The 24,107-nt window shown below is 39.5% G+C and overlaps 1 protein-coding gene across 2 annotated transcripts; it reads right to left on the bottom strand.

Annotated features, from left to right (window-relative positions):
* Nucleotides 1-6,629: 6,629 nt before the first annotated feature.
* On the bottom strand, nucleotides 6,630-20,472 carry fut10 (fucosyltransferase 10). 2 transcript variants are annotated; one of them, XM_017697232.2, is made up of 4 exons: nucleotides 20,198-20,472; nucleotides 17,467-17,743; nucleotides 10,400-11,235; nucleotides 6,630-8,160 (listed from the first exon to the last, which is right to left on the bottom strand). In XM_017697232.2, the coding sequence occupies exons 1-4, from the start codon at nucleotides 20,294-20,296 to the stop codon at nucleotides 7,936-7,938; spliced, it is 1,437 nt and encodes a 478-aa protein (XP_017552721.1). In that variant the 5' UTR covers nucleotides 20,297-20,472; the 3' UTR covers nucleotides 6,630-7,935. The 2 variants fall into 2 exon arrangements, with proteins under 2 accessions (XP_017552721.1, XP_017552722.1); XM_017697233.2 differs by having other exon boundaries at nucleotides 10,400-11,229.
* Between the last annotated feature and the right edge of the window lie 3,635 nt (nucleotides 20,473-24,107).

Genomic DNA, 24,107 nt, shown 5'->3' with positions numbered 1-24,107 from the left:
ATAACTTTAAATTCCCCATTATGGAAAGGTTCTGGAAAATATGGCTGGCTGGCTTAATTGCAGTAAAAAAAAAAGTTATAGTCCAGCATTGGCTACCCACTCACAACCTGTCCATACTCTATATATATACTGGCTCTATACCTTACTGGATATCCTCTATCTGAAACTAACATCTGCAAGAATTAGCAATGCTGCCCCTAGAACTCTTCATACATGGATTCGCAGAATATCTAAAGTCAGGACCCTTAACTACATTGTGTGTTAAAGTTGTGAATGCTGTAACATATCAGGGTTGGAGGGGGAGGGGGGTTGTTTGTGTGTGTGTTTTTTTTTTATTTAAATAGGAAATGAAAAGAACTTTTGTTTCCCTGAACAATCATGTTCTAAAACAAGATGTGTGAGAATGGAGAACCTTTTCAAAGTTTACATAATGTACAGGCTCTATATCAATTTAAGGGTTCTTCCTGGAACCTTCACATTATGTAAAGGTTCTCTACACTTTAAAAAGGTTCTTCACACTCTGTCTCGTTTACATTGAAAGCTTTTAGGGAATCAAAAGTAGTTCTTATATAGCATTGCACAAACCTTTCCTGGCAGCTTTAAGTTTGTAGTGCACATGCAGGGGTATTGATAATATTCTAATACTAGAAATATGTTCACTTTTTTTAAACAAATAATATTTTTATAGGCTTTCCCTCTTCACCAATGATGCCAGTATGTCTGGAGGACTCATTAACAACATGCAAGTGTTTCCAATTAACCTTGAAGTCAATATAAATCTAGGGTTCGTGCTTGAGGGTCAAATCCAAATAAAGTAAAAAGCATAAAGCAAATATTGTGGCTCCTCATTATTCTGAATGGCTCATTTTTATTTTCCATCAAGGTACGCTGCCTCAGTGTTGGTGTAGTACATGACGTCTGCTAAGAGCTGTTTACCAGATGCTTATCTGACGTTGTCCTTCCTGATGCTAACCTGGCAGAAACCATGTGATGATTCATACGATTCACTTTGTTTATAGTAACGTTTTTTTGTGCCAGCGGCCATCTGGTTGAAAGGGGGGAAAATGTCAGTAATTCCAGTCCTTTCACTCTGCCTCATCAGAGTGGTATTTCAGTGATACTGGGATAAGGACCAAAAGTGACTTACGTCTACTCATGAGGTTACACTTTTAGTCTCAAAAGGAAAGTGAAACAATTACGCTTGGATACGCTCAGTGAATCAGACAGAGGACGGGATTTATTCTATACACCTAAGTGAGCAGCATGTCTTACAACATCTTAATACAATCTTGATAGCTGGATATGAGATGTGACAATGGTTTCTCATGCATAACGTAGCAAAGGGATTTGAAGCTTGCTGTGTTGTTATCTAATGTGGCTACAGTTTATATGAAGAGTGGCATTCCAAATACTGAACACCTATTTGTAACCGTTTCGGATTTAACACATTTATAAAAAAAAAAAAATTATAAAAAAAAATGTAAAAAAAACATTTAACATAATGGAAAACACATTTATTTTTCTAATAAGGGTGGGATTAATCATTAATAAAGCACTGATATTTCTTGTATGAGTGAAGGCCACTTCCATTAACATACATCATGAAAAGGAAAGAACATTCTTCAAAGTGGTCTGTCCCAAAGATGTTCCCACAAACTTGGAAGCATACAATTGTCCAAAATGTCTTGTTATGCTAAAGCATTAAGATTTCCCTACACTGGAACTGAAGGCCCTATAGGCCAACCCCTGAAAAACAACCTTATAGCATGGTCCCTCCTCCACCAAACTTTACTGGCACAATGCAGTCAGGTAGGTTCTTCTGGCATTCACCAAACCCAGACTCAGATAGAGATGCTTGATTTGTCACTCCACAGAATACATTTCTTTCTTCAGTGTCCAGTGGCAGCTTGCTTTACACCACTTTCCCCCTACACTGTGCATTTTGATTTTAGACTCATGTGAAGAAAATCCATCTCATGAAGCTCCTGATACAGTGCTTTTGCTGATGTTGCTTCCAGAGACAATTTGGAACTCTTCAGTGAGCAGTTCAACAGAGGACAGGCTTCAGTTCTGTGAGTTTGTGTGATCTACTACTTTGTGGCTAAGCTGCTGTCACTCCTAGATGCTTCCATTTCACAGTAATAGCACTTTCACTTGACAGCGGCAGATCTAGCAGGACGGATATTTCACAAAGTGACTTGTGACAGAGCTGGCATCCTATGACAGTGTCATGTTCAAAATCAATGAGTTCTTCTGTAAGATCCATCTACTGCTAGTGTTTGTCTGTCGAGACTCCAAGGCTTAATTTTATCCACCAGTGGGTGTAGTAGAACACCAGAACTAAATCATTGGGAGAGGTGTCCCACTGTTTTCATCCATATAGTGTGTGTGTGTGTGTGTGTGTGTGTGTAGATGTATATAGATATTGTAGCATCCACCACAGGCTCTGCATCAGGCAATGTGGCTATGCAAACAACTTCTGCATATACCACATTCCCAGGTTGCCCTTTCTTTCTGTTCTAATAAAAGAGCTTTTCCTAAAACATCCCTGGTTCTTTTTCTGTGCCTAAACTACAATACGTAGTAGATTTGGTTCCTCTGTTAAAAAGCAGTATTCTTCACATGATTGATGTCACAAACATCATAGAAAAAAAACAAGAGACCACAGGGGTTCCATCCTTCAGTCCAGGAGCTATTAATGACACAAAATCCTGAACATTGCCAGCTCTGGAGACAGTTAGGCTTGCAGTGATCCACTGTTGTGAGACAAAATCCAGGGTTAGATCAAACTAAGATTAAAGTCGGCTGGCTAAGCCATAAATTCTGCTTTGTCAGACAGGCTGCAGAGAGGTCTACCTCTGTCAAAAGGTAGTCCATGATTGGTCTGAAGCTTGGTGCTGATTGGTTGAAGTGATATTATATCACATGTGATATTTATATTCTTATGTGTCAGATGTAGCACCATTTTGAGACAGAAAATCCAAGTTTAGGTCAAACTAGGCTTAAAGTTAGCTGGCTAAGCAAGACAGCCCGCTTCGTGAGCCAGACCCCTGGTCCTTCTTCAATGAACAGCAGCCTCAAAATCCTAAAAAAGGTCTCTCTAGAGAACCTACAGCAGTAAACTAGCGAAAGTTGCAAGATGACCTAGTTTGGTTGGAAACTGTGCCTTTACACCAAAGGGCTTTTGGTGTAGCTTTTTTCTCTTTTGCATGTCCATTTTAGGCAGGTTTCCATTTTCAGGTTCTCCATAATTCATTACAGCATAGAGTCATGACCCTTTTTTACTACATCGTCTCCAGTATGACAGCACACATTTCGGTTACATTAACAAATTTTTAATGAACAAACAGCTGGCCTACTTAAAGAAGTATCCTGTCTGCACTAAAGTTTTGTAATGTTTGTAGTTGTTGTATTGGTTTTTGTAGTTCAGTTGAGTGAGGGGGGGGAGCAGGGAAAAGGCTGTTTAATGGGGTTACCACCTACCCAGGATTTCCTTGGATCATCTTGGATTTTGATTGTCCATCAAAGAAAAAAATTCCATTCCGGGAAATAAAATTCACAAGTTCAAATGCTTTTTTATCCAAACAATATGTATACAAAGAATTTGACTGGTTCAGATTACCTGCAAAATAGGGACAGCTGTTTCATAAAGGTGCACCAGGCAGCACCGCAAAGGAATAAGTAAATAGACATACACACTATATTTCCAAAAGTATTCACTCACCCATCCAAATCATTGATTTCAGGTGTTCCAATCACTTCCATGGCCACAGGTGTATAAAACCAAGCACCTAGGCATGCAGACCTCTACAGACATTTGTGAAAGAATGGGTCAGTCTCAGGAGCTCAGTGAATTCCAGCGTGGTGCCGTTATGGGACGCCATGTGGACAACAAGTCCAGTCGTGAAATTTCCTTGTTACTAAATATTCCACAGTCAACTGTCAGTGGTATTATAATAAAGTGGAAGTGAGTGGAAATGACAGCTACTCAGCCACAAACTGGTAGTCCATGTAAAATGACTGTGCGGGGTCACCGGATGCTGAGGCGTGTAGTGTGCAGAGGTGGCCAACTTTCTGCAGAGTTAATTGCTACAGACTTCCAAACTTCATGAGGCCTTCAGATTAGCTCAAGAACAGTACATAGAGAGCTTCACGGAATGGGTTTCCATGGCAGAGCAGCGGCATCCAAGCCTTACAGCACCAAACGCAATGCAAAGCGTCAAATGCAGTGCTGTAAAGCCCCACCACTGGACTCTAGAGCAGTGGAGACATCTTCTCTGGAGTGAAGAATCACACTTCTCTGTCTGGCAATCTGATGGATGATTCTGGGTTTGGTAGTTGCCAGGAGAACAGTACTTGTCTGACTGCATTGTGCCAAGGATAAATTTTTATGGAGGGGGGATTATGGTGTGGTGGTTTTTCAGGAGTTGGGCTTGCCCCCTTAGTCCCTCTCTTAATGCTTCAGCAGACCAAGAGATTTTGGACAATTTCATGCTCCCAACTTTGTGGGAACAGTTTGGGAACGGCCCCTTCCTGTTCCAACATGACTGCACACCAGTGCACAAAGCAGGTCCATAAAGACATGGATGAGCGAGTTTGGTGTGGAAGAACTTGACTGGCCTGCACAGAGTCCTGACCTCAACCCGATAGAACACCTTTGAGATGAACTGGAGCTGAGACTGCCAGGCCTTCTCGTCCAACATCAGTGTCTGACCTCACAAATGCACTTCTCGAAGAATGGTCAAGAATGGCCTTACCTGAAGAGTTGAACCTGTTTTAGCTGCAATGGGTGGGCCGACATAATATTGAACTCTATGGATTAAGAATGGGATGGCACTCAAGTTCATGTGCATGTGAGGGCAGACGAGCGAATACTTTTGGCAATGTAGTGTACCTTAGACTGTGTGTGCACAGCCATCCATTTAGTGAATTTAGCTCAAAAATCAAGCCACTAATCAAGTGTTCAGGACCTTTTCAGGGCTGCAGTGGCAACCGTACTGTTTAATGATAAATCAACCTGAAGCTACTTCTAATATTAGCGATCATTGGGCCCAAGCCAGACATCCTATCCTGCAGCATGAATACTGCAGCAGTAGACTACTTTAGTGTGCTGCCTAAAATGCTTACCACAAGAACTCAAGAAAAACTGCAAGTCTGCACTAACTGTAAATTAAACAATGCCAGTGCAGGATATTGCACCTGAACTAAACATTAAAACAAGAAACGCCTTTTAGAGAACCGTGCAAGACCTGTGCTACTTATGGTAAGAACATTCATTTTAAACCCATAAATGTTCTATGGTATTATATCAAAATACATTTAATGATGGACCTTTTTTGATGCCTGAACACAATAACTGCGAGAGGATGAGCTCTACTCTTAAATAAAAGATCAGAGTCTCCATCTAGTGGCCACAAAGGTAACACACATCAGAACATTTTGCAAGAAGAGGAAAATGTTAAGAGTTTAAATATTAATTACTGTTTGACATATTTTGTTAATAAGGTGACATCAGATAAAAATTACTTTTCTAGTATCTTGTAGCTGAGACCCAAAGCCTAAATGGAGCTTCAATACTGCCTAAGGGTGACTGTAGCAGCGGAAGGATCACAAACAAACACTTTACATAGTTTACAAAAGATTGTTTCACAGTGTCTGTTCTTTATCTTATTGTCCTCTTTCTGTACAAAAAAGCTGAATATTCTTTTAAAACATGCACAGCTTATTGAGATCTGGAAAATATTCCATGCATTATTCACAAAGACATGCAAATTGTATTACAAAGACATGTTGTGGGAGCCTTAAAAGAATGTTTCTGTTGAAAGAGCAAAAATTTACAGCAATTTACTCAATTTACATTCAATACATACTAAAATTGTTTTTACTTTATCATTTCATCAATACCATTTTAGTACTGGGCACAGAAAGACACATACATGTAGTTTTAGTTCACAAACTGACAGTGCTAGTGAATAGAGCTGGGCAGTGGAAAAGTAGTGATGGCTTATTATGGAATACTGTTCTAAATGTATTCAGTCACAAATTCCATTACAATACATACAAAAGTAATGTAAATAGAATGCATCATGATATTTCACATGGGAAAACTACTGTTTATTTACTTCATGCTGGTACTGGTTGACAGTTTTCTTTGTATAATTTTTTTAGTTGTTCAGTCAAGTTTTTTTTTGCTCTCATCACCTGCTTTAGTCCCACTGCTGCTCCTACAAACACGGGTCTCACTTCATCTAGCATATTTAGTAAAATCAGGACAGTACCTAAAATCCACTGTGTCAAATAATTAAAAATAATTTTGTCAATATTTACATATGCATTGTCTACTTTTACTAAACTGTACTATAAAATTAAAATCAATCAAGCTTGCAAATTCCTGCAGGAGTCCAGCACAAAACATCCACTGCTGAGAAGAAATCTGCCATTGAGGACAGCGTTTTATACAGGAAACTCATTTTGATCACTGAGATTAATAACTGATAAAATTGATTTATCAATCTACTCAGGCTTTAGCAGAGCTCAGTAACACTGAGATTAATAACTGATCATCATATTGATTTATCAATCTACTCAGGCTTTAGCAGAGCTCAGTAACACTGAGATTAATAACTGATCATCATATTGATTTATCAGTCTACTCAGGCTTTAGCAGAGCTCAGTAACACTGACATTAAAAACTGATCTTCATATTGGTTTATCAGTCTACTCAGGCTTTACCAGAAACTTCAGCATCAAGCCATTTGTTGGTTTCCTCTTTTGAATCCATCTAATGATGTTAGCTACACACTGTGCACCAGTTTAAAAACAGTTAATAATAATTAAAAACAGGCACTGACAGTGTTTAAGATTTTAGTGGGTAAGTAATCTAAACGTCCTCCTAAAAATAATCTGTATTCTGAATGCTGCCCTTTCACAATGTAATGTGGATTGAAAACAGATTCTTCATTTTTGTATACTGAATACATATTCCTCTACCTCATAACCCTGCTTGAGAGTGGTCAAAGATCAGCACCATGTTCATGCACAATGAAAAAATATGGAATGATTATAGCTGCAAAGTTTTTTTTCCCCAAATACTGCTTGATAACATCTTAAACATAAGTACTGACTAAGTAGGATCTCTATGGTGGATTCATGTATATAACTGGTTCAGTTCATAGGTGAAGACTGCTCGGTTGTGTTTAGTCTAGCCTCTGTTGCATCAGGAAGAAAACATTTATGCTTACTTTTGTGCTACCTTGAGATAAACCCAAAGTTAGATGCATGAGATACATTATACATATTTAATGTAGGTTATTTTTTTATCGAATAAAACACTGGCCCATATCTGTCAAATTCCTCAGATTTAAAATGTATAAATTGATCTAGGATTAGTTCATGCCTTTTTTACAGCACTGAAAAGGCTTACCTTGGCTGATGAGACCTGATCATCGATCCTTCATAGTGTTCTTACTCTGAGAAGCTAAATAAATATGACCTACTGTTACTAAAATATGCTTACGAATATAACAAAAGATCATTGATCTCCTTCCAGAAGCAGCTTCTTTATTCTTTTAAATATTTATAATTTTGGATGCTTTAGACCTGCTGCTGTTTTTGCACAACCACTAAAAATAACAGGAACACCAGTAAAAATGTATCTAAAAAAAGCTCATGGTCAGGCAGTTCCAAAGATTTAGAGTATTTTCTTCAATATTTAAAGTATTTAAAGATTTGATTGAATATTTAGCATTATTTCTTGCACCTTTCCTTGCTTTTCATAGTTGTTTTCCTTTCTATAAAAGGTGCCATACATAGACATATGTATGTACAGTCTATGTATGTGCATAATTAATACTGCATCATTTAACAGAAAATTCTACTAACTCCAAATTTAGGAGTTTAAATGATCCCACTCATACACACTGCAAGCAGTACTCTTCAGTCACTGAAGACTTCACTCCAGAACTGTGTGACAGTGAAGTTTCGGTTCCTCAGTGCTAGCCGTCTCAGAGCTCTGGCCTCTTTCACTGACTGGTCATAACTGGCTCTCCAAAGGTGGCGCAGTGAGGAGCTGCTGGGAGGATCTACAGTGAAGTCAAATAGCTTCGGGGGTGGGCATCTCAGATGATCTCCCTCAGCCTGCCAGAGCCGCAAAGGTAGTCCCTGTCAGAGAGTGGAGGAGGGAATATGAGACGTGTGCTGGCAGTCTCTAATAAACACAAGAAATCAGTTGCACAACAGAGTCACCACTGAAACTCCAAAGTAAACATGAAAGTGTTAACATACATGAAAGGAAGGAAGGAAGGAATGAAACCCATACATGGTCAAACTGTTCATGTGAAGGAGATAATTAACTCCATTAATTTGTACCACACTAACACACAAAAAAGTCAGGATCACACAGTTTGCACATACAGAGATGAAATTTAAAAGTTCCCAATATGATAGTGTGATTAACTGTAAAATCAACTATTAACAAGTGAAATGATTATTTTTGCCACCATACATGTAGAGCAACTGAAAATGTGTTGACATGGCAACAGCATGAATGTTGGCAGGTAAGCAAGGCAGTGTGCATAGTGAAGCCATAATTTAGGACTTTTTATTTTTTCATGAAAATACATTTTAGATGCCTTAAGAGCCCCAATAGAAAAGCCCAATAAGGTTTTGATGGCATTCTCAAAGTTTGAATTCCCTCAGGGGTTGTTACTGACTGCTAGGTCACACATGAAAGCTTCTTCTGTGAATGGGGTTAGGGGAGTATATCCACTTTACTATTCTACAGCCAAAGAGAATCTTCATGGATTGTGTAGTCTCTGGTACTGCAGTTAAGTAGCAGCATCACTGTCATATAAGAAATTCTGGTTCTACGTAACAAAAGAAAAACTGTATGGATGCCCTTTCTCTTCTATACTGCACTTATTTAACACTAGTGCATACTGGATGATTTCCTACCTTTAGGTCATAGCTAGTTATACTACTTCCCTGTTTATAACTAATTACCGTTCACATCCCAGAGTTGGCACTCTGTGTCTGAATGTTGTGACTCTGTGTTGAGCTGCTAGTAAGCAATGAGGGACGGAAAGGAAGGAGTAAGAACGTCCTGCTGTGAAAACAATCCACACCTCTCCACAGAGACGGCCATACTGAGATAAAACAGACAGCACATCTGCAGCTTTCTAGACAGTAAAACATTGTGTACAACTGCAGCAATACAAAGTAATACATAGTAATACAATGTAAACTACACTCATTTCCATTGAAATATACTCCATTAACATTACTGAAGAAACAAAAGGCACAGCTACCCTGAGCGGCCTCCAAAACAGGTGGACAGTGTCGTATTTAGGACTACTATAAAGGAATGTTCTTTATAGTAAATCAGCCAAGACATGGTTGGTATCCAAAGTATGCTTCTTCAGTTTTACACTAAAGCAAAGAGGTTAATATATCTAACAACTACCAGGAGCATCATTTGCCACCAATCAGCATTGTGTAAACTGTGAAAAGCGTAAGCATACACTTGCCTCAAACTGCATCAAATTAATGTTAAATATTTTTTATTTCCACTTTTTATTTTCACAATTTTCATTTCATTTGTATGATACACTTATCTATAAAAATGGGAAAAATATGTACAAAATTCAAGACAGCCACAACTGTTTTTAGCCACATTATGTACTTTTGTCCATTTTTAACTGCTTTACAGCCTCAGAGCGCACGTAATCAAGACTATTTGAGATTTCCTAAAGAGGAATTCCTCTGATTTTTCAGAATTTCTGCACAATTTACATAGGAACAAAGCCATTTACGCACTCCGCTGTAGAACTTTCAGACAAAATTGCTCACATTGTTGATGATAGGAACCAGACATCTGAAATATTCAATGGCTCTGAAAGCTACCTCACAGAAAGCTATTACATGAAACTGTTTTGAATACGCTGCCACTGTTTTTGAGAAACTGAGATAACTTTTTTTTTTATCTTGCAGGGTGTTGTAAAGCAAAACCGTCCCCAAAGAAAACATTTTTTCAGATTTAACATTATTTTATCACCACCACTGTACAAAAATCTGAGTTAGGCAGGCTTTCCAGTAGCTCTATGTTTTGTGTACTGTTTTTCCCTTTTTTTCTTACTTTTTCCTCTTTTCTATATGCGTATATTGCTTTTTAGTGTACAAAGGACATGGAGCCTATTTTCATGCATATGGACAGAAATAAGTTGCTAAATTTCCTTTGGGATCAATAAAGTGTCTGTCTGTCTTTCTGTCTGTCAAACAACTCTGAATGACTGTTTACATTGCAATGATTGAATTATGCAGAAATTCTGAAAAACTGTCAGAATTGTGTAAATGTGACTTTTTGCCTGAAGTATCCCTTTAACATTACTGAACAGTATGTTACCTCATTTTGTCTGTTGATGTTCTCCCAGACTCTGTTACACACCATGCACTCAAAGACGTCAATGAAGTTATCCTGGGTGATGTCCTGGACGCCCCACTTACGCTCCTTCAGTGCTGTAACAAGTCTCTGGTTAGAAACCTCTTGTTTCAGCTTCCAATCCAAGTATGTTAAATACTCCCAGTCATTCTTGTCCAGCCTCTTCAAATACTGGGCCAGCTTCTCTGGGGGTTCATTAGGGTCAACGACAATGACACTCCTGTTACTCGGCAGCCACATGTGAACATTAGGGGCTCCGTAGTACACAGGAACCACTCCTAGCTTGAGTGGCCGCCACAGTTTCTCGGTAATGTAGTCATCACAAATGGCATTTTCAAAGGCTAGGATGAACTTATACTGGGCTAGAACCTGGTAGAAGCTCTGCTCCTCCATGGCTGTAGAATCCCTCAAGTGGGATGGAAGATCCTTGTTGTGCATGCACTGACCATAAGAGTCCACTTGGATATGCTTCATCAGCTCCTGCACATAAACGTCTCGATCTGAAGGCGGATCACAGTCTGACTGCACGTAGACCACAGGAGCCAGAGTGTGTCTCAGGTGGTTCTTCTGAGCCAGGGGCAGCAGAAACGTGTGGGAGGTCAGCAGTCGAAGGCTCTCCAGGTGCTGGGTGGTGAGTGGGAGGTGGGAGAGGCGGCTGAACGTGGCTGTGTGGTTGAAAAGGGTGACAACGGGTTTGTGGAAGAGCTTGTAGTTGTTCTTGGGAGACTCCTCATGGAACAGAGCCCAGTGGTGGTGTTCCTTCCTTGGTAGAGGGAGACTCTCAATGTTGAGATCTGTACCTTAAAAGAGGAAAGAGAGCAGTAGAAAGTAGGGCCCAATAAATATATCACAGGTTTGGCAGCAACAGAGAAAAATCCCAATAATGTTCGTACATTAAATACATTTACTTGTTTTGTTGATTTTTTAAGTTAAAATAAAGTTAACACTAGGAAAAAAGGAAGCTCTCAGAAGCAATAAATGGTTTGGATGTCTTGTTCCCAACACCACTACACTGTGACCAATTCTGTCTTTGAATTTCTCCAAAATTACACATTTCCCATCAAACCACTCTCAATTACTTTGCTTACACCTTAACATTTTCATTATGCATATTTTTTTAAAAATTCAGATTTTCAATCAAACCCAGTTTCTCAGCTTTAATTACCTTGTTTAAACAGCTAAGGTATGTATGAAACATTATGTAACATCATTATTGTTTTCATGATCTCAGATTAAATACTGTACAAAGGGAGTTAATAAATGAGCGTACAATAAAATATCCTTGCATTTCACACGATTAAGTGACCTAAAAGCAGTACCCCAAGCATCTTCCACTGTGAAAAGCTACATACCAGCTTTGCTCTGTCTCATTAGCTTCATCATTAGCATTCAACAACAATGAATCTTTAACAGCAAAAACTCTGAAAAGTAGTAGGTTCACCCTTGTAACAGTCGCCATTAAGTGTATGGTTCCTATGGAAACAGGTAGGAATAAAGCCGCCTCGATTTGCTTTAAACTCTCCCGACAAGTTTATCCAAGGGGTGTCTCATTCAGACAATAGGTCATCTGTATTAGTGAAGCTGCAATAGTGTCACTTGTCTATTTTTGGACTTGAACAGAGGACACGGCATCAGGTTAGTTGGCTTGCAGCAGTACACAGTGCTCTGCCAAGTGCCTCTTATCTCTTTAATTCTGTATAAACTGCCCCTGGAGATCAGAATCACTTGAATGATGCAGAGTGCTGTTCTTTTTCTCGGTTGTTCAGAAGAAAGGATGGACTATAAACAAATGGTGCTGTAAATACTAGAAAGGATAATCTGACAGAAACAGCTACTGTGTTTTCATTGACAAATGTTTGCAAAACTTTGGGTGAGGCAGCAGTTAAATGTTTGGACCAACACGTTTTCTTAAAACTCCCAAAAAGACAAAGCTGAACAGAATTGGCACTTATGGTGCAGGAGAAATTGGTCCCAAAAAGCATGTTTCCCCACTGAAGCCCTGAGCATTAAACCAATTACATGCTTCAGCCTCAACATTTTCTGCTATCTTCTAAGTGTTGCTTTCGATTAACATATCTAGCTGGGAAGTGCAAATCAAATTTTTACATTACAACTTTTACATCCAGCAACCTAGAGGCATAGAACAGGGCATATATTACATCTTCCACATCTGTCACACTGTCAATTACCATGAACAGTAGACTTCTGAAGTTGTCTCATTATTCTTTAGCTGGTTTCATGCCCAGATCAGTAACTAAGGGCCTTAATTTTTCTATGACAAAAATTAAGTTAAGATTAGATTAAGTGACCCTTATTAGACCCACAGCAGAAAATTTCACCTCCACAATCTAACCCATCCATGCAGTGAAATTCCACATACACGATAGTGAATGCACACTAGGTGGCAGTGAGCAGACTTACCGGGGGCAGTGGGTAGCCGTATCTGCAGCACCCAGCAGTTGGGGATTAGATGGCTCGCTCAAGGGCACTTCAAGTATATACTGCCGGATCATGGGATCGAACTAGCGACCTTCCAGTTACAAGGCTGGTTCCCTAACCTCCAGCCTACAACTGCTCCCAAATTAAAAGAGTTCTCAAAAAAGCCCCTATGTTTTTACATATGTATATTTGTCACGAGAGGTATTAAGAAGTCAAAACATGACTATTGCTACATGCACGCCAACAGTGCTACGCACAGATTTGACATCCTAAAACTCAACAAACCCCAAACAAACCGCTAAATGTGGTAGTTAAGCTGCTTTGGCAGTAATAGGTGTAGTTTGAGTTCTTAGGTGCTAGTGTAGGTTTAATAGTAGAGTTACCTTCTTGCAAGGTGATTTAAATATGCAGGAGCATTAGTTTGTAGGATGTATGCAGCATTTTTCATTTTTTGACAGCTAAACAATATCATAATTTACAGGATCCAGGAACACTCAAGGGGGTGGGTGGGGGTACCCAGGACAAAACCATTTTGGAGCATTTTTGCTCTCCATAGGACATAAAAGCAGCAATTTACCAGGACACCTTTTTCTTCAGAGAGAAATGCAGCTTACACCCCAAGTTCCCAATATGCAAATGACTTCAGACATTTAGCACTCTGTTATTAAGCATATTTTCAAGTCCATTGGCTTGAAATGCATTTAGCTGCTGAGTTCCATAAATGAAGATCTGAAATAAATCATTAAATGGCACAAATTCACTATTACAATCGTTACACTTGGACTGTCACCTTGTTTTTTCTTTGCAGGGGTGAAGCGCATACAGGTGGTCAACTACTTTGCTGTAAGCAACAAGCAACATTAAAGTTCACTGAGGAGCAGTTCCTGCATTTACATTTTTTTTTAGAAAATAGGTCCCTCATTTTCTATTGACTCATTTCTGCGATCATTAAATTTACAGAGTTAAAGTTCACCTGGGTGAAATTAACCACTACTGGAAGCAAACTGCTTTTGTGCATTATCATGCCATTTTCCCATTTAGGTGAATTGGGTGTTCCACCAGGCAAAATGAACCCATTCAGTGTTACAGCAGCTTAACAATAGTTTTACTAAACAAAATTCTTATTACCGTATGTAGTTTTGTTATAAGTCTGGGAGGAGGAACATGTCTGAAACCCCTCCTTCCTCCAGTCTCACACCCTATAAATTCATATCCTCACCTTCTGGTCCCCCAGGTTTGCAAGCCCAACACCACCCCATTAACTCCCTGTTCCTCAGTCACAGCTATGAGGGGGTGCAGCCTTCAAGCTACAGACCGAAGCTGCCCAGAACTCCAGCCCAAGTTCTCAGAGTTCTTCAACCCCTCAATCAGTATTCCCTCATACCATCACCACATGTTGAGGATGACCATGAAGGTATGGTCTGAATCCACAAATGCTTTCTGTAAGGTTTTCTAGTATCCTTGCAGCCTGTGACCCCACCTAACATATTACCAGCGTAGTGCCTTATCACAAATTTGTCGCTCTAGAAAATCAGACCCATCTATGGAAAAATGACTACAAATTTACAGCAGGCTGTCTGTTCGTTTTTGTTTTTTTTAAGTATGGAGAAACCCATCAAAATTACCATCCATTATGATCAGCCACACGCTGCAGTTGTGGCAGAGACTGGACTGAAAAGGCTGCAGTGTTTTCATCTTATAATACAGTGACCACTTGCAAGCACAACCATTTCAGCCATTTGTATTCTGCTGAGAGGTGAATTAATCTGAATCACTACGGTCCTGACAGAGTATAACAGTCTAATGCAGACCCCCACCCTCACCACTCTTCCCAGTCTGTGAGGTGAGATAATTAGTTGATTCAAGAGTTTCAGTGCTCAGCTCAAGGCAGAGCTTGCAAAGGCTGCAGCCCTGAAAGCTGCAGGGTCAGCCAAGCCAGGATTAACTTTCCTGTGGAGGCCAAAGACTTTCCACTAAAACCGCCACAGAGACAGTGGGAAGCTAATGAGCAGAAAGGATTGTGATGAATTTTGTAGGATATAAGAAGTCACTTAGCAGTGGGAACTCTCAAGGGAGAATGTTCAAGGGCATTTGTGAATGACTGGGAGACAACAGAGCTCAAACAAATTTGCTTTTCATATGTTTGCAAAAAAATTCAGCACATTTCCACCCCTGGACTAACACCACTCCGGCTCCCAACTCAAAAACCTATGTAACTACTTTTAACGTTGTTTTACACCTCGAGCTCAAAATACAGTGCACTCAACCAATGAAAAGTGCACCACCAGCATCTGCCCACCCAGTCTCCATGGTAACGACTGTCCCTATGCCATGTGTTTGGAACATGAAGGCTCAGTTTATATAATATATATATATTAGTTAATGCGACTGAAATGTAAACTAGTGTTATAATTGATACCCAGATCACTAGCCTGCTAACGTCAGCCTTTAATTGTGAGCTAGATGGGCATTCATATATTGTTGCCTTCTCCAAACTTTTTGCCACAAAGTAGGCAGCATATAATTGTCTAAAATGTGTTTGTATGCTGTAATGGTGACAGTGTGCACAGTGATCTTCACCGTCAGGGTCGCAGGGGGGGGGGGTTGCTGGAGCCTATCCCAGCATACCCTGGACAGGTCGCCAGTCAATCGTCAATTGCAGGGCAGACAGACACACACAGACAGTCACTCACACACTCACACCTAGGGGCAATTTAGCATGTCCAATCGACCTGACTGCATGTCTTTGGACTGTGGGAGGAAACCGGAGAACCCAGAGAAAACCCACGCAGACATGGGTTGAGAACATGCAAACTCCAGAGAGAGAGGACCCCAGTCACCCGGCTGGGGAATCGAACCCAGGCCCTCCTCGCTATGAGGCGACAGTGCTATCCACCACGCCACCGTGCCGCCCGAGGCTGCTCAGCCATGGAAAGCAATATCATGAAGCTCCCAATACACAGTTCTTGTGCTTCCAGAGGCAGTTTAGCACTGTGGGAGATGCAACAGAGATCCATGAATTTTACTCGCTACACAGTGGTTCCATTCTGTGAGTTTGTGTGGTCTGTTGCTGCTTCCAGGTGTTTGTTTCACAATAATATTATTTACAGTTGACCGGGGCAGATCTAGCAGGGTAGAAGTTTCATGAGCTGCACTGTGGCAAAGGTGGCATTCTACAAACACTGTGGGTCTAAGGAGATTGCATGATTATGTGCTAAATTTTATACAATTGTTAGCAAAGGATGTGACAAAAACTTGAACTCGATAATTAGGATGGGTGTCCACATAGTGTATATACCAGTTCTCTGTAATACTACCATGTAATCCCATATTTTACCCATGGTATTTTTGTAATGCTAAAAATTTTCGTGTGCATTTTCTTCACTGCTCTACTGTGACTTCTGCTGTGCAATGTGTGAATCTGTCAGTCATGTCAATCTGCCAAAAGCATCATGTGGCAATGCAGAGAAAAACAATGTGATCAAAAGCCCCGATGGGCTAAATGAAAAGATGCAGACTATTATTTTCACACCTGAATCCTGCACTCTCTCTGACAGAAGAAGTAAACTATTCACTGTGGATTAATTTATTTAAACCCTTCTCATTTAGGAAGGTAGAGAGCCTGAAGGATCTAAAGGTGTCAAGATACTTGAATGCAATCCACAGTAAATGCTGTTTTTCTTTCCTGATGCTTTTTGTAAGAATGAGAGGATAAATCAATGTACAGAAGTCCCAGTGTAACCCTCCACATGTCCAGCAAGGGATTTCTGACTGTTTATAATTCAATACAACAAAGATAAAGAATGGAATGTGAATGTCACACAGACTTTACCATTCAATGCTGTGGAGTCTGTAGCTGCTTTGCTTAGCTTTACTGTATGAGAGCAGAGACACTGCAGTGTTTTTCCCAAAACGCAAAGCTGCTTTTTCTTGACACCTGAACCTGATGCTGTGGTTTGAGAATCTGCTAAAATGCACATCATAAGGGCTGTTTTTTTGAAGGATATCTGCCTGCAGCACCAAGAGTGTTCAACTAGCTCAGTTCAACAGCCCCATTTCTAAAACAAACTCATCATAGGTACAATAAAGTATTGCAGTAGGATACCACATTACTCAACATGTTTAAAAGTTCAGTTATGTTCACCTGTGGGAATACTAGTGTTTTGCTATGGTTTGCATTAAACAAATAAATCAATTAATAAACATTGTGTAGTTAAATGGGCAGTAAATGAGTTTTAACGTCATAGGGGGGCTGCTAACGTGGTAACAGGCCAACCTCACAAAACAGTTTCCAGAGCACATCACAGGTACTGCTGGTATCCAAAATACTGTCCGTCTGCAGAAATCGTAATTCTATATTTTATTCTAATGCCTCTTATATCAAATATTTGATTTTCCATTTTTTTAAACTTGGCAATGTTTTGCTGATGCATTCTGTCCATTTCAACTTGTTAGTAAAATCTTGCTAGAAAAAATAAATCTCATCATATTTATTGTGTATTGTCTATCTGTACATTACAGTAGAAACAAAAACAGAACAACACTCAAGAATACTGCACATTGCCCTGAGGTTCAGATGCAGTGCCACTCACCATAAAACAGGAAAGCATGTGTAGAAGGATGAGAATGGTAGGATTTGTTGATGGTGAAAAAGCATCTGTTGTTGCCACACTCCCCAAGCCGCCCCAGCTCACCGGTCAGTGGAGACCACCACACTATAAAGGGGTACCAGTCTTCAGAAGCAGCAGATAACTTCTCTTCAGTGAGCACACCACTGTCTGGGAAGGGCTGGATTTGTGTTAACTCTTCTCTTTCCTTAAGGGGGAGTCTGTGTGCTGCAAGCTCAAACTGGCCCAGCTCCTCCACAACCTAATCACAAATATAAAAGCCATGAGGACGTAACTGAAAACAGCACATCTTTATAATGACTTTGTATTCTTTTTCAATGTACACTTGGGTAGACGCATGCAAAAGAATGGGCTTGACATGCAGGCAAACAACTGGACATGAAATTATCCAGTACTATTGCTAATAAAGGCATGAAACATCTAAAACAGCACAGTCAAAATCAAAATACTAATGAAAACTCAGTGTATGGTATCGCCATCTTATTAAAGTGGTGGATCAGCCAAAAATCATATTCATACAATTTTCTCCAGAACCTCAATGCAATGAGCCAAGGCGTGTTTGGTGACTGAATTTTGATTCTAGCCACATTAACAAACTAAATCAACACATACTTGAGCCAAACCACATCAACCTGTTGAGTAATCTCACACTTGCTTATGTAGTTTCTAACGCTGAACTACAAAATTATGAACTAAATTTATGCTTGAAGATGGCTGTGGCATCCATGTGATAAATAACAGGATGCTATAAAAGTGTCATAAGCCACACAAGTAAGACTGAGATTAACAAACTTCTTTGCACAGTGATGATTTAGGCATGATTTAGGTACGTGGCTGTACTATGTGAACTGGTGTGTAGCTTTTATTACTTGTTAGCTATATTAGTCTCATAGCTCTGGTACAAAACTGAGGAAGCATTCTTTAGACACCAAACATGTCTTGGCTTGCAGACTACATTTGGGAAAAGAAAAATTTATTTTTGGCCAAAACATCACTTTAACCTATAGTAGAAAAGATCCTGAGATCCTAAGAATTGGCAAATGGCAAAATGCAATGTAGAAGCATACACAAGAAATGGCCTTGACTCCCAATCCCAACAGAAAAAACACAAAACTATGTGTAGGCTACAGTACATAGTCAAAAGTAATCATTAAATTTGGATAAAGTAGTGAGCCATTTCTTTCAGAATTGTTACAGAAAGGAGGAAATATGATGAGATGAAGCTTGTTGTGGTTACAAGGAAAGATTAAGGAATACCAGTAATGAGGGGAAGGACAAGCTTTCATCCAAGAGTTAGTCAGTTAACCCTGGGAAACCATTACACAACTGTACCTGCAAACAAAAAACATTATTGATGTGCAGTAGGGGTGGGCAAATTGATAGCGAAGCATTAAGACCTCCAGTCTTAATTTCCCTTTGAGAACTGATTCTTACAATAAAAATGGCAAACTTTTCTTAAAGACGGGGAACCTAAATCTGTTTTGTTTCTAATAAGGTTAATCCTGCTCTTGCCGGCAAACTGTAAAAATTTACTAAGCATAATGTTCCACTGACCAATAAATTAAGTATTTATTTCAGCATATTTCTCTCCTCTCAATGTAAACTGGGTGGTATCCTAATCTTGGGTTGGTTCTACTAGAAATGGTTATAAATTCTATTCATTCAACAACATATTTTCTTAAAATTGTTCGTAAGAAAGGACTTAAGAAAAAGTCTACATCAGTTTCATTATGTGTATTTAAGCTGCGGAGGTGTTCGCATCTTTGTGGTTTGGACTGTATGCAGATTCTCTGTATAAACTGTGTAAAAGTTGTTTAAGATGAAATGTCTTCCTAAGAACAGCTGGTGGATGAGACCCGTTGTGCAGTCCTCCATTTTCTTCATCTTTTTTTGTCCAGTTACCATCACATAAAAAAGATGGGTATAAAAGCTGGTGGTGGAGCAGGACAGGAGTGTTGGACAGAGAGCTGTCAATCAAGCTACTCAACACTCAAGTTTAGTATTATACAAACACTTTATAATTAAAACTGTTTCCTGGGACTTTGAGGAACAACATGAAAATGGTGAGGTTATTTTAATCATTTAACACACATACAGACTTGGACTGGACAGTTTAGTTAAAACTACCCTCTTAAAAATAGGGTAATCAAAATGGTTCTCTGGTACTACCACAGAAGAACCACTTTTGTTCTCCTAATCTTTCACTGGATGATTCTTTAAAGAACTGTTTTTGTAAGTCACCCGTCAAAGTCTGAGGAACTGTTTTAAAGACTAAAGAACCTCCACATAATGCAAAGCTTCCACATCAATTAGACTAATGATTTTTCATTTTTAAATGAACAGCTCATTAAAGCCAATAACTTTTAGCAAATCTTTTTTTACTGAAAATACATTCTCACTTATTTTACTGAAGTCTGCATTGAACAGTCATCACTCTGGAACACATATTCCCCCTCTTTATGTGCCAGAGAGGACTTTTATCCATAAGCTGCAGGTCTCTGTATGAGAAGAGCTGGAAACACCCAGAGCAGAAAGATGTTCAGGTTCTGCTTTACTTCTCCCTCTTACCGAGATACGGCTGAGCACCAAACAACGGCCTGTCCACCCTCAAACTTCAGCCACACGCCACACCTAGAAGTTACCCTAAGAGTAGCGCAACGTGTTACAGTCTTACAACGAGAAATGCTTCAGTTACCTGAAAAGTTATAATGAGAAAAACGAAGGCTGAAAGGCAGAGGCACAGAGCAAAGAGTTTCCTGACGGAAAGTCTCGCCATGTTAAGAATCCAGCTCATAGAAAAACAGTCAGAGCGATGAAAATCATGATTCACTGCAGGTTTGGCGCTGAAATTTCAGAGCAGAGCGCGTTGTTGCTCTGGACTTTGTTCAGTCTGGATGTTTTGTGCTGATGCAGTCCGGCCATTTTCCACTCTTTGCATCCAAACTTCCTGCTCAGGAACCCCAGTCTAAGTAAAGCTGCCCCTCTAAACAAAGTCCCGCCGCCGGAGGGAGGAGCCAGCACTCTCTCTCTGAGCCAGCGAGCTCTACGGGCTCCGTCCCGAATAGAGCGCAGCTCCCTATCCACTGCTCCCTGCACCCTTGCTCTCTGGGTCCGTCTAGTAATAACACTAGTTCGTTTCGATACCTAGTGAGCTGCATTGCTGCCTACTCCCTATATAGGCAGCTGATTTGGCAGGTTGAATCTTTTCTCAAGCAATTAGAATGGCTGTGTGAACTTTCTCTCCGGTAATCTGACCGGCTGGTTGAATATTACTTCTTACAATCTGATTGGCTAGATGATTTTTTCTTTCATATAATTAGATTGGTTATTTTATTTTATTTCATTTTATTTTTCTTCCTGCGATCTACTTGTTAAGTTAAATTTTCCCTCCTATAATCTGAATAGCTGGTCCTGCTTGGTCCTCTTTAAATGTAGAATTGTTTCATCTAATACCTAATAAGCTGCCTTGCTGCACATGCCCTACATAGTCAGCTTATTTAGCTAGTCTCCCCTCATGCAATGTGATTGGCTACTTGAATTTTCTCTTCTGCAATCCGATTGGCCAGTTAATTTTTTTTCCTGTGATCTGACCGCAGTCCTGTCTGCAATGTGATTGGTTAGTTGAATATTTCATCCTGCAGTTTGATTGGCTTGTTGAATTTACTCTCCTACTTAGGACTCTTTGGGCCGCACTATTAGTCTTGTGTTAGTGTGGAAGTGCTTCTTCCTCCAAAGGACAATGCTGGACTCATTTCTCAACTTAAATTGATCTCAAACTTATTGAATTTGCCTCTGAAACGGATACAAACCTGTGAGACTGAAATATTAAAGGACAAATGGCAGCGACCCAAAATCACTGCCAAATGCTCAGGACAGCCAGTCCATCCTGCCAACAGTTAAAAGCACAGATTTATGGTGATCTGGCACGGCTGTGAGAGTGGAGCTCAATTTAATATGATGGTTTTAAAGCTGATGTAAAAGCTCTGCCTCCGGCCTCTCATCCAAATAACTTCAACAGAATCTTGCCGATTCTAAAGGGGGGCGAGAAACCTGTTGAGGCTTTAACACCCTGTCTTTCAAATACAGCGTGTGTGGTAATCCATTCATCTTATACTGATGACGAAATGTAAATGTTAGTTTTTTCACAAGTATTTCACGCCTGAGTTTTCATGTGATTATACTATTGCTGAGGTACCCGTGACTATAGACTATACCAGAATCAAAAAGCTTTTGTGTGTGTGTGTCTACTTCAGTGAGCACTTCACAGGAGAACACACTGAGTCATACCTGATCACCTCCATGGCAACAACAAAAACCTCAATCCGGCTCTCTGTTTCTTTTCATGTTTCCAAGAAGCAATAATTTTTTTCCAAAGTCCAAATCACAAAAATTCACCGCAACACAACAGATGAAAAGATCATGTTCACCTGAAAACAGAAACACTGCAGCTTGCTTAGCAGATAACCTCCCGAAAGATAGATAAGACAGCTGACTGTAGTCTGTTTCTCACAGACACAGTCAGTTAGACCCTCCCTCAAACATGCTTTTCACCGGCTTCACAGACTTCCACTCAGACAAATGATTTAGGCTGGAGATTAGATTCACTGCATAACGACTGGCTTCAAATTGTGCCCTATTACCTCGTTGTTCTTCAAGGGTCCTTTAGTAAAGAAAATATATAGAACTATGAATATTCAAAGGCCCTTTACAAAATTACAGTGTTCTTCAGATTGATGGAGGATGTGTTTTATTTGGTTTGATATAGAACCTTTTTCATAAAGGTTCTATATAGCCCTATATAGGGTTCCGCTATTCTTACACGCTTGATATTATAACAGCACATCCCTTTTCTCATCTACAGCATACTCTCAATCTGAAAAAGCTTTTCATGATGCAGAATACCTTTAAATCATACAAAAGTTTCTTTGAATGTTCATGGTTAACAAGAGTCATTAAAGTAAAGAAAAGAGTCCACTTACTGTCCACTCTATTAGATGCACCTGCGTTATCGGTTCACCCTGTAGATGTAAAGCCAGAGACGACATCTCTTGCTGTACAGTATGAGATAATCATCCTCTAATTCTTCATTAGTGGTCACAGGACACTGCCCACAGGACGCTGTTGACTGGATATTGTTTGTTGGTGGACTATTCTCAGTCCAGCAGTGACACTGAGGTGTTTAAAAACTCCAGCAGCACTGCTGTGTCTGATCCACTCATACCAGCACAACACAAACTAACACAATACCACCACATCAGTGTCACTGCAGTCACTGTTATGCCTGATCAGTGTATCTTGCTGAAATGTTTAAATGGGAGCAGTTTTATTTCAACAGTTGACAGAGCTTTACACAAAATTCTCTGGTTTGTATTCAGTTATTTTTGTTAGGAAAAACCTGGAATGATTGACTTTGCATTTAGTCTTAATTTTTGTTGGATATCATGCCTTTGGGTGTGTAAGTTTGATTGTTGGTTACACTTTTTGTTGATCTTGTATCTTGTTTTCAATTCACTATCAGTTGGGCTTGTTTGGTGTGTCAGGTGGAGATTCACAAACATTCTGACAATCGTGCTTTGAAAGCAGCTAAAAAATAGCCCTACTTTTCAAAAAGTAGCTAAAAAGTAGCCACTACTCTTTCTGGAAAAGTAGCTAATTGTAGGTGCACAAATTTTGGGAAAGTAGCTACAAAGTAGCTAACTACTAATTTATCTGTAGCTATCTCAAACCTGCAATTAACCCCACCAGTTGTTCTTGCTAGTGTTGTAGTCAGGGCCCAAAGAGTCCAAATCAAGACAAAGACTGGGAGACATCGGGTCCAAGTCAAAGTCAAGATTTTTTCATAATATAAAAATATGAATATATATATATATGTGTGTGTGTGTGTGTGTGTGTGTGTGTGTGTGTGTGTGTGTGTGTTTGTGTGTGTGTGTGTGTGTATACTACAGCATCTGAAGTTTATTTTTTAATTGTACAAATGTGCAGGTTGTTCAGGCAAAAGCTAACAAAACTCAAGCATCCTAAGCTTCATTTGTGAGTGTGACCTTTGTGCTGCAGGGAAGATGTTTGGCCAAAAGGCAAATAAAAGGTCAAATGAATCACTTTGGCAGTAATTAGCAGTCATTACATGAGCCACAGTCTCAGAATGGTTTGGTTAATAATCAATGTGAAGAGCACTTCATGGAGATGATTAGCTGTTCATAAAAATAAACAATAACAATAACCTTCCTCTTTCCATCCCTCGCTTATTTATCTCATTTATCTAGACTATAAAAGTGCAAAGGGTCTGACTTTTTATGTTCAATGGGCTTTTAGAGGCTGTAAGAAATCAGCAGGAAAGATCATTTATTTGAGAGTTAAGTCACATTTATTCCTCTTTTTACTATTGCTTCTAAAGAGACAAAAAATCCATCTTATTCTTATCAATCATGTAATATGTTTATTTAGACAGTATTTTGACAGGGTTAAATATGTACATTTCTTTAGTTCTCTTATTATTTTATTATTAAGTTACCACGGCAGTGGTAGGAAAGAGGAAAGAAGTATGCATAACATAATTTTGTGGAAGAAAGAACTTCATGTTTTATTATTGTTGCTCATTTTAACTG

This window comes from Pygocentrus nattereri, chromosome 18 (assembly GCF_015220715.1).
Source record: "Pygocentrus nattereri isolate fPygNat1 chromosome 18, fPygNat1.pri, whole genome shotgun sequence".
Taxonomy (NCBI): domain Eukaryota; kingdom Metazoa; phylum Chordata; class Actinopteri; order Characiformes; family Serrasalmidae; genus Pygocentrus; species Pygocentrus nattereri.
Note: the sequence above shows the minus strand (reverse complement) of the source record. Positions and strands in the feature narration are given on the sequence as shown.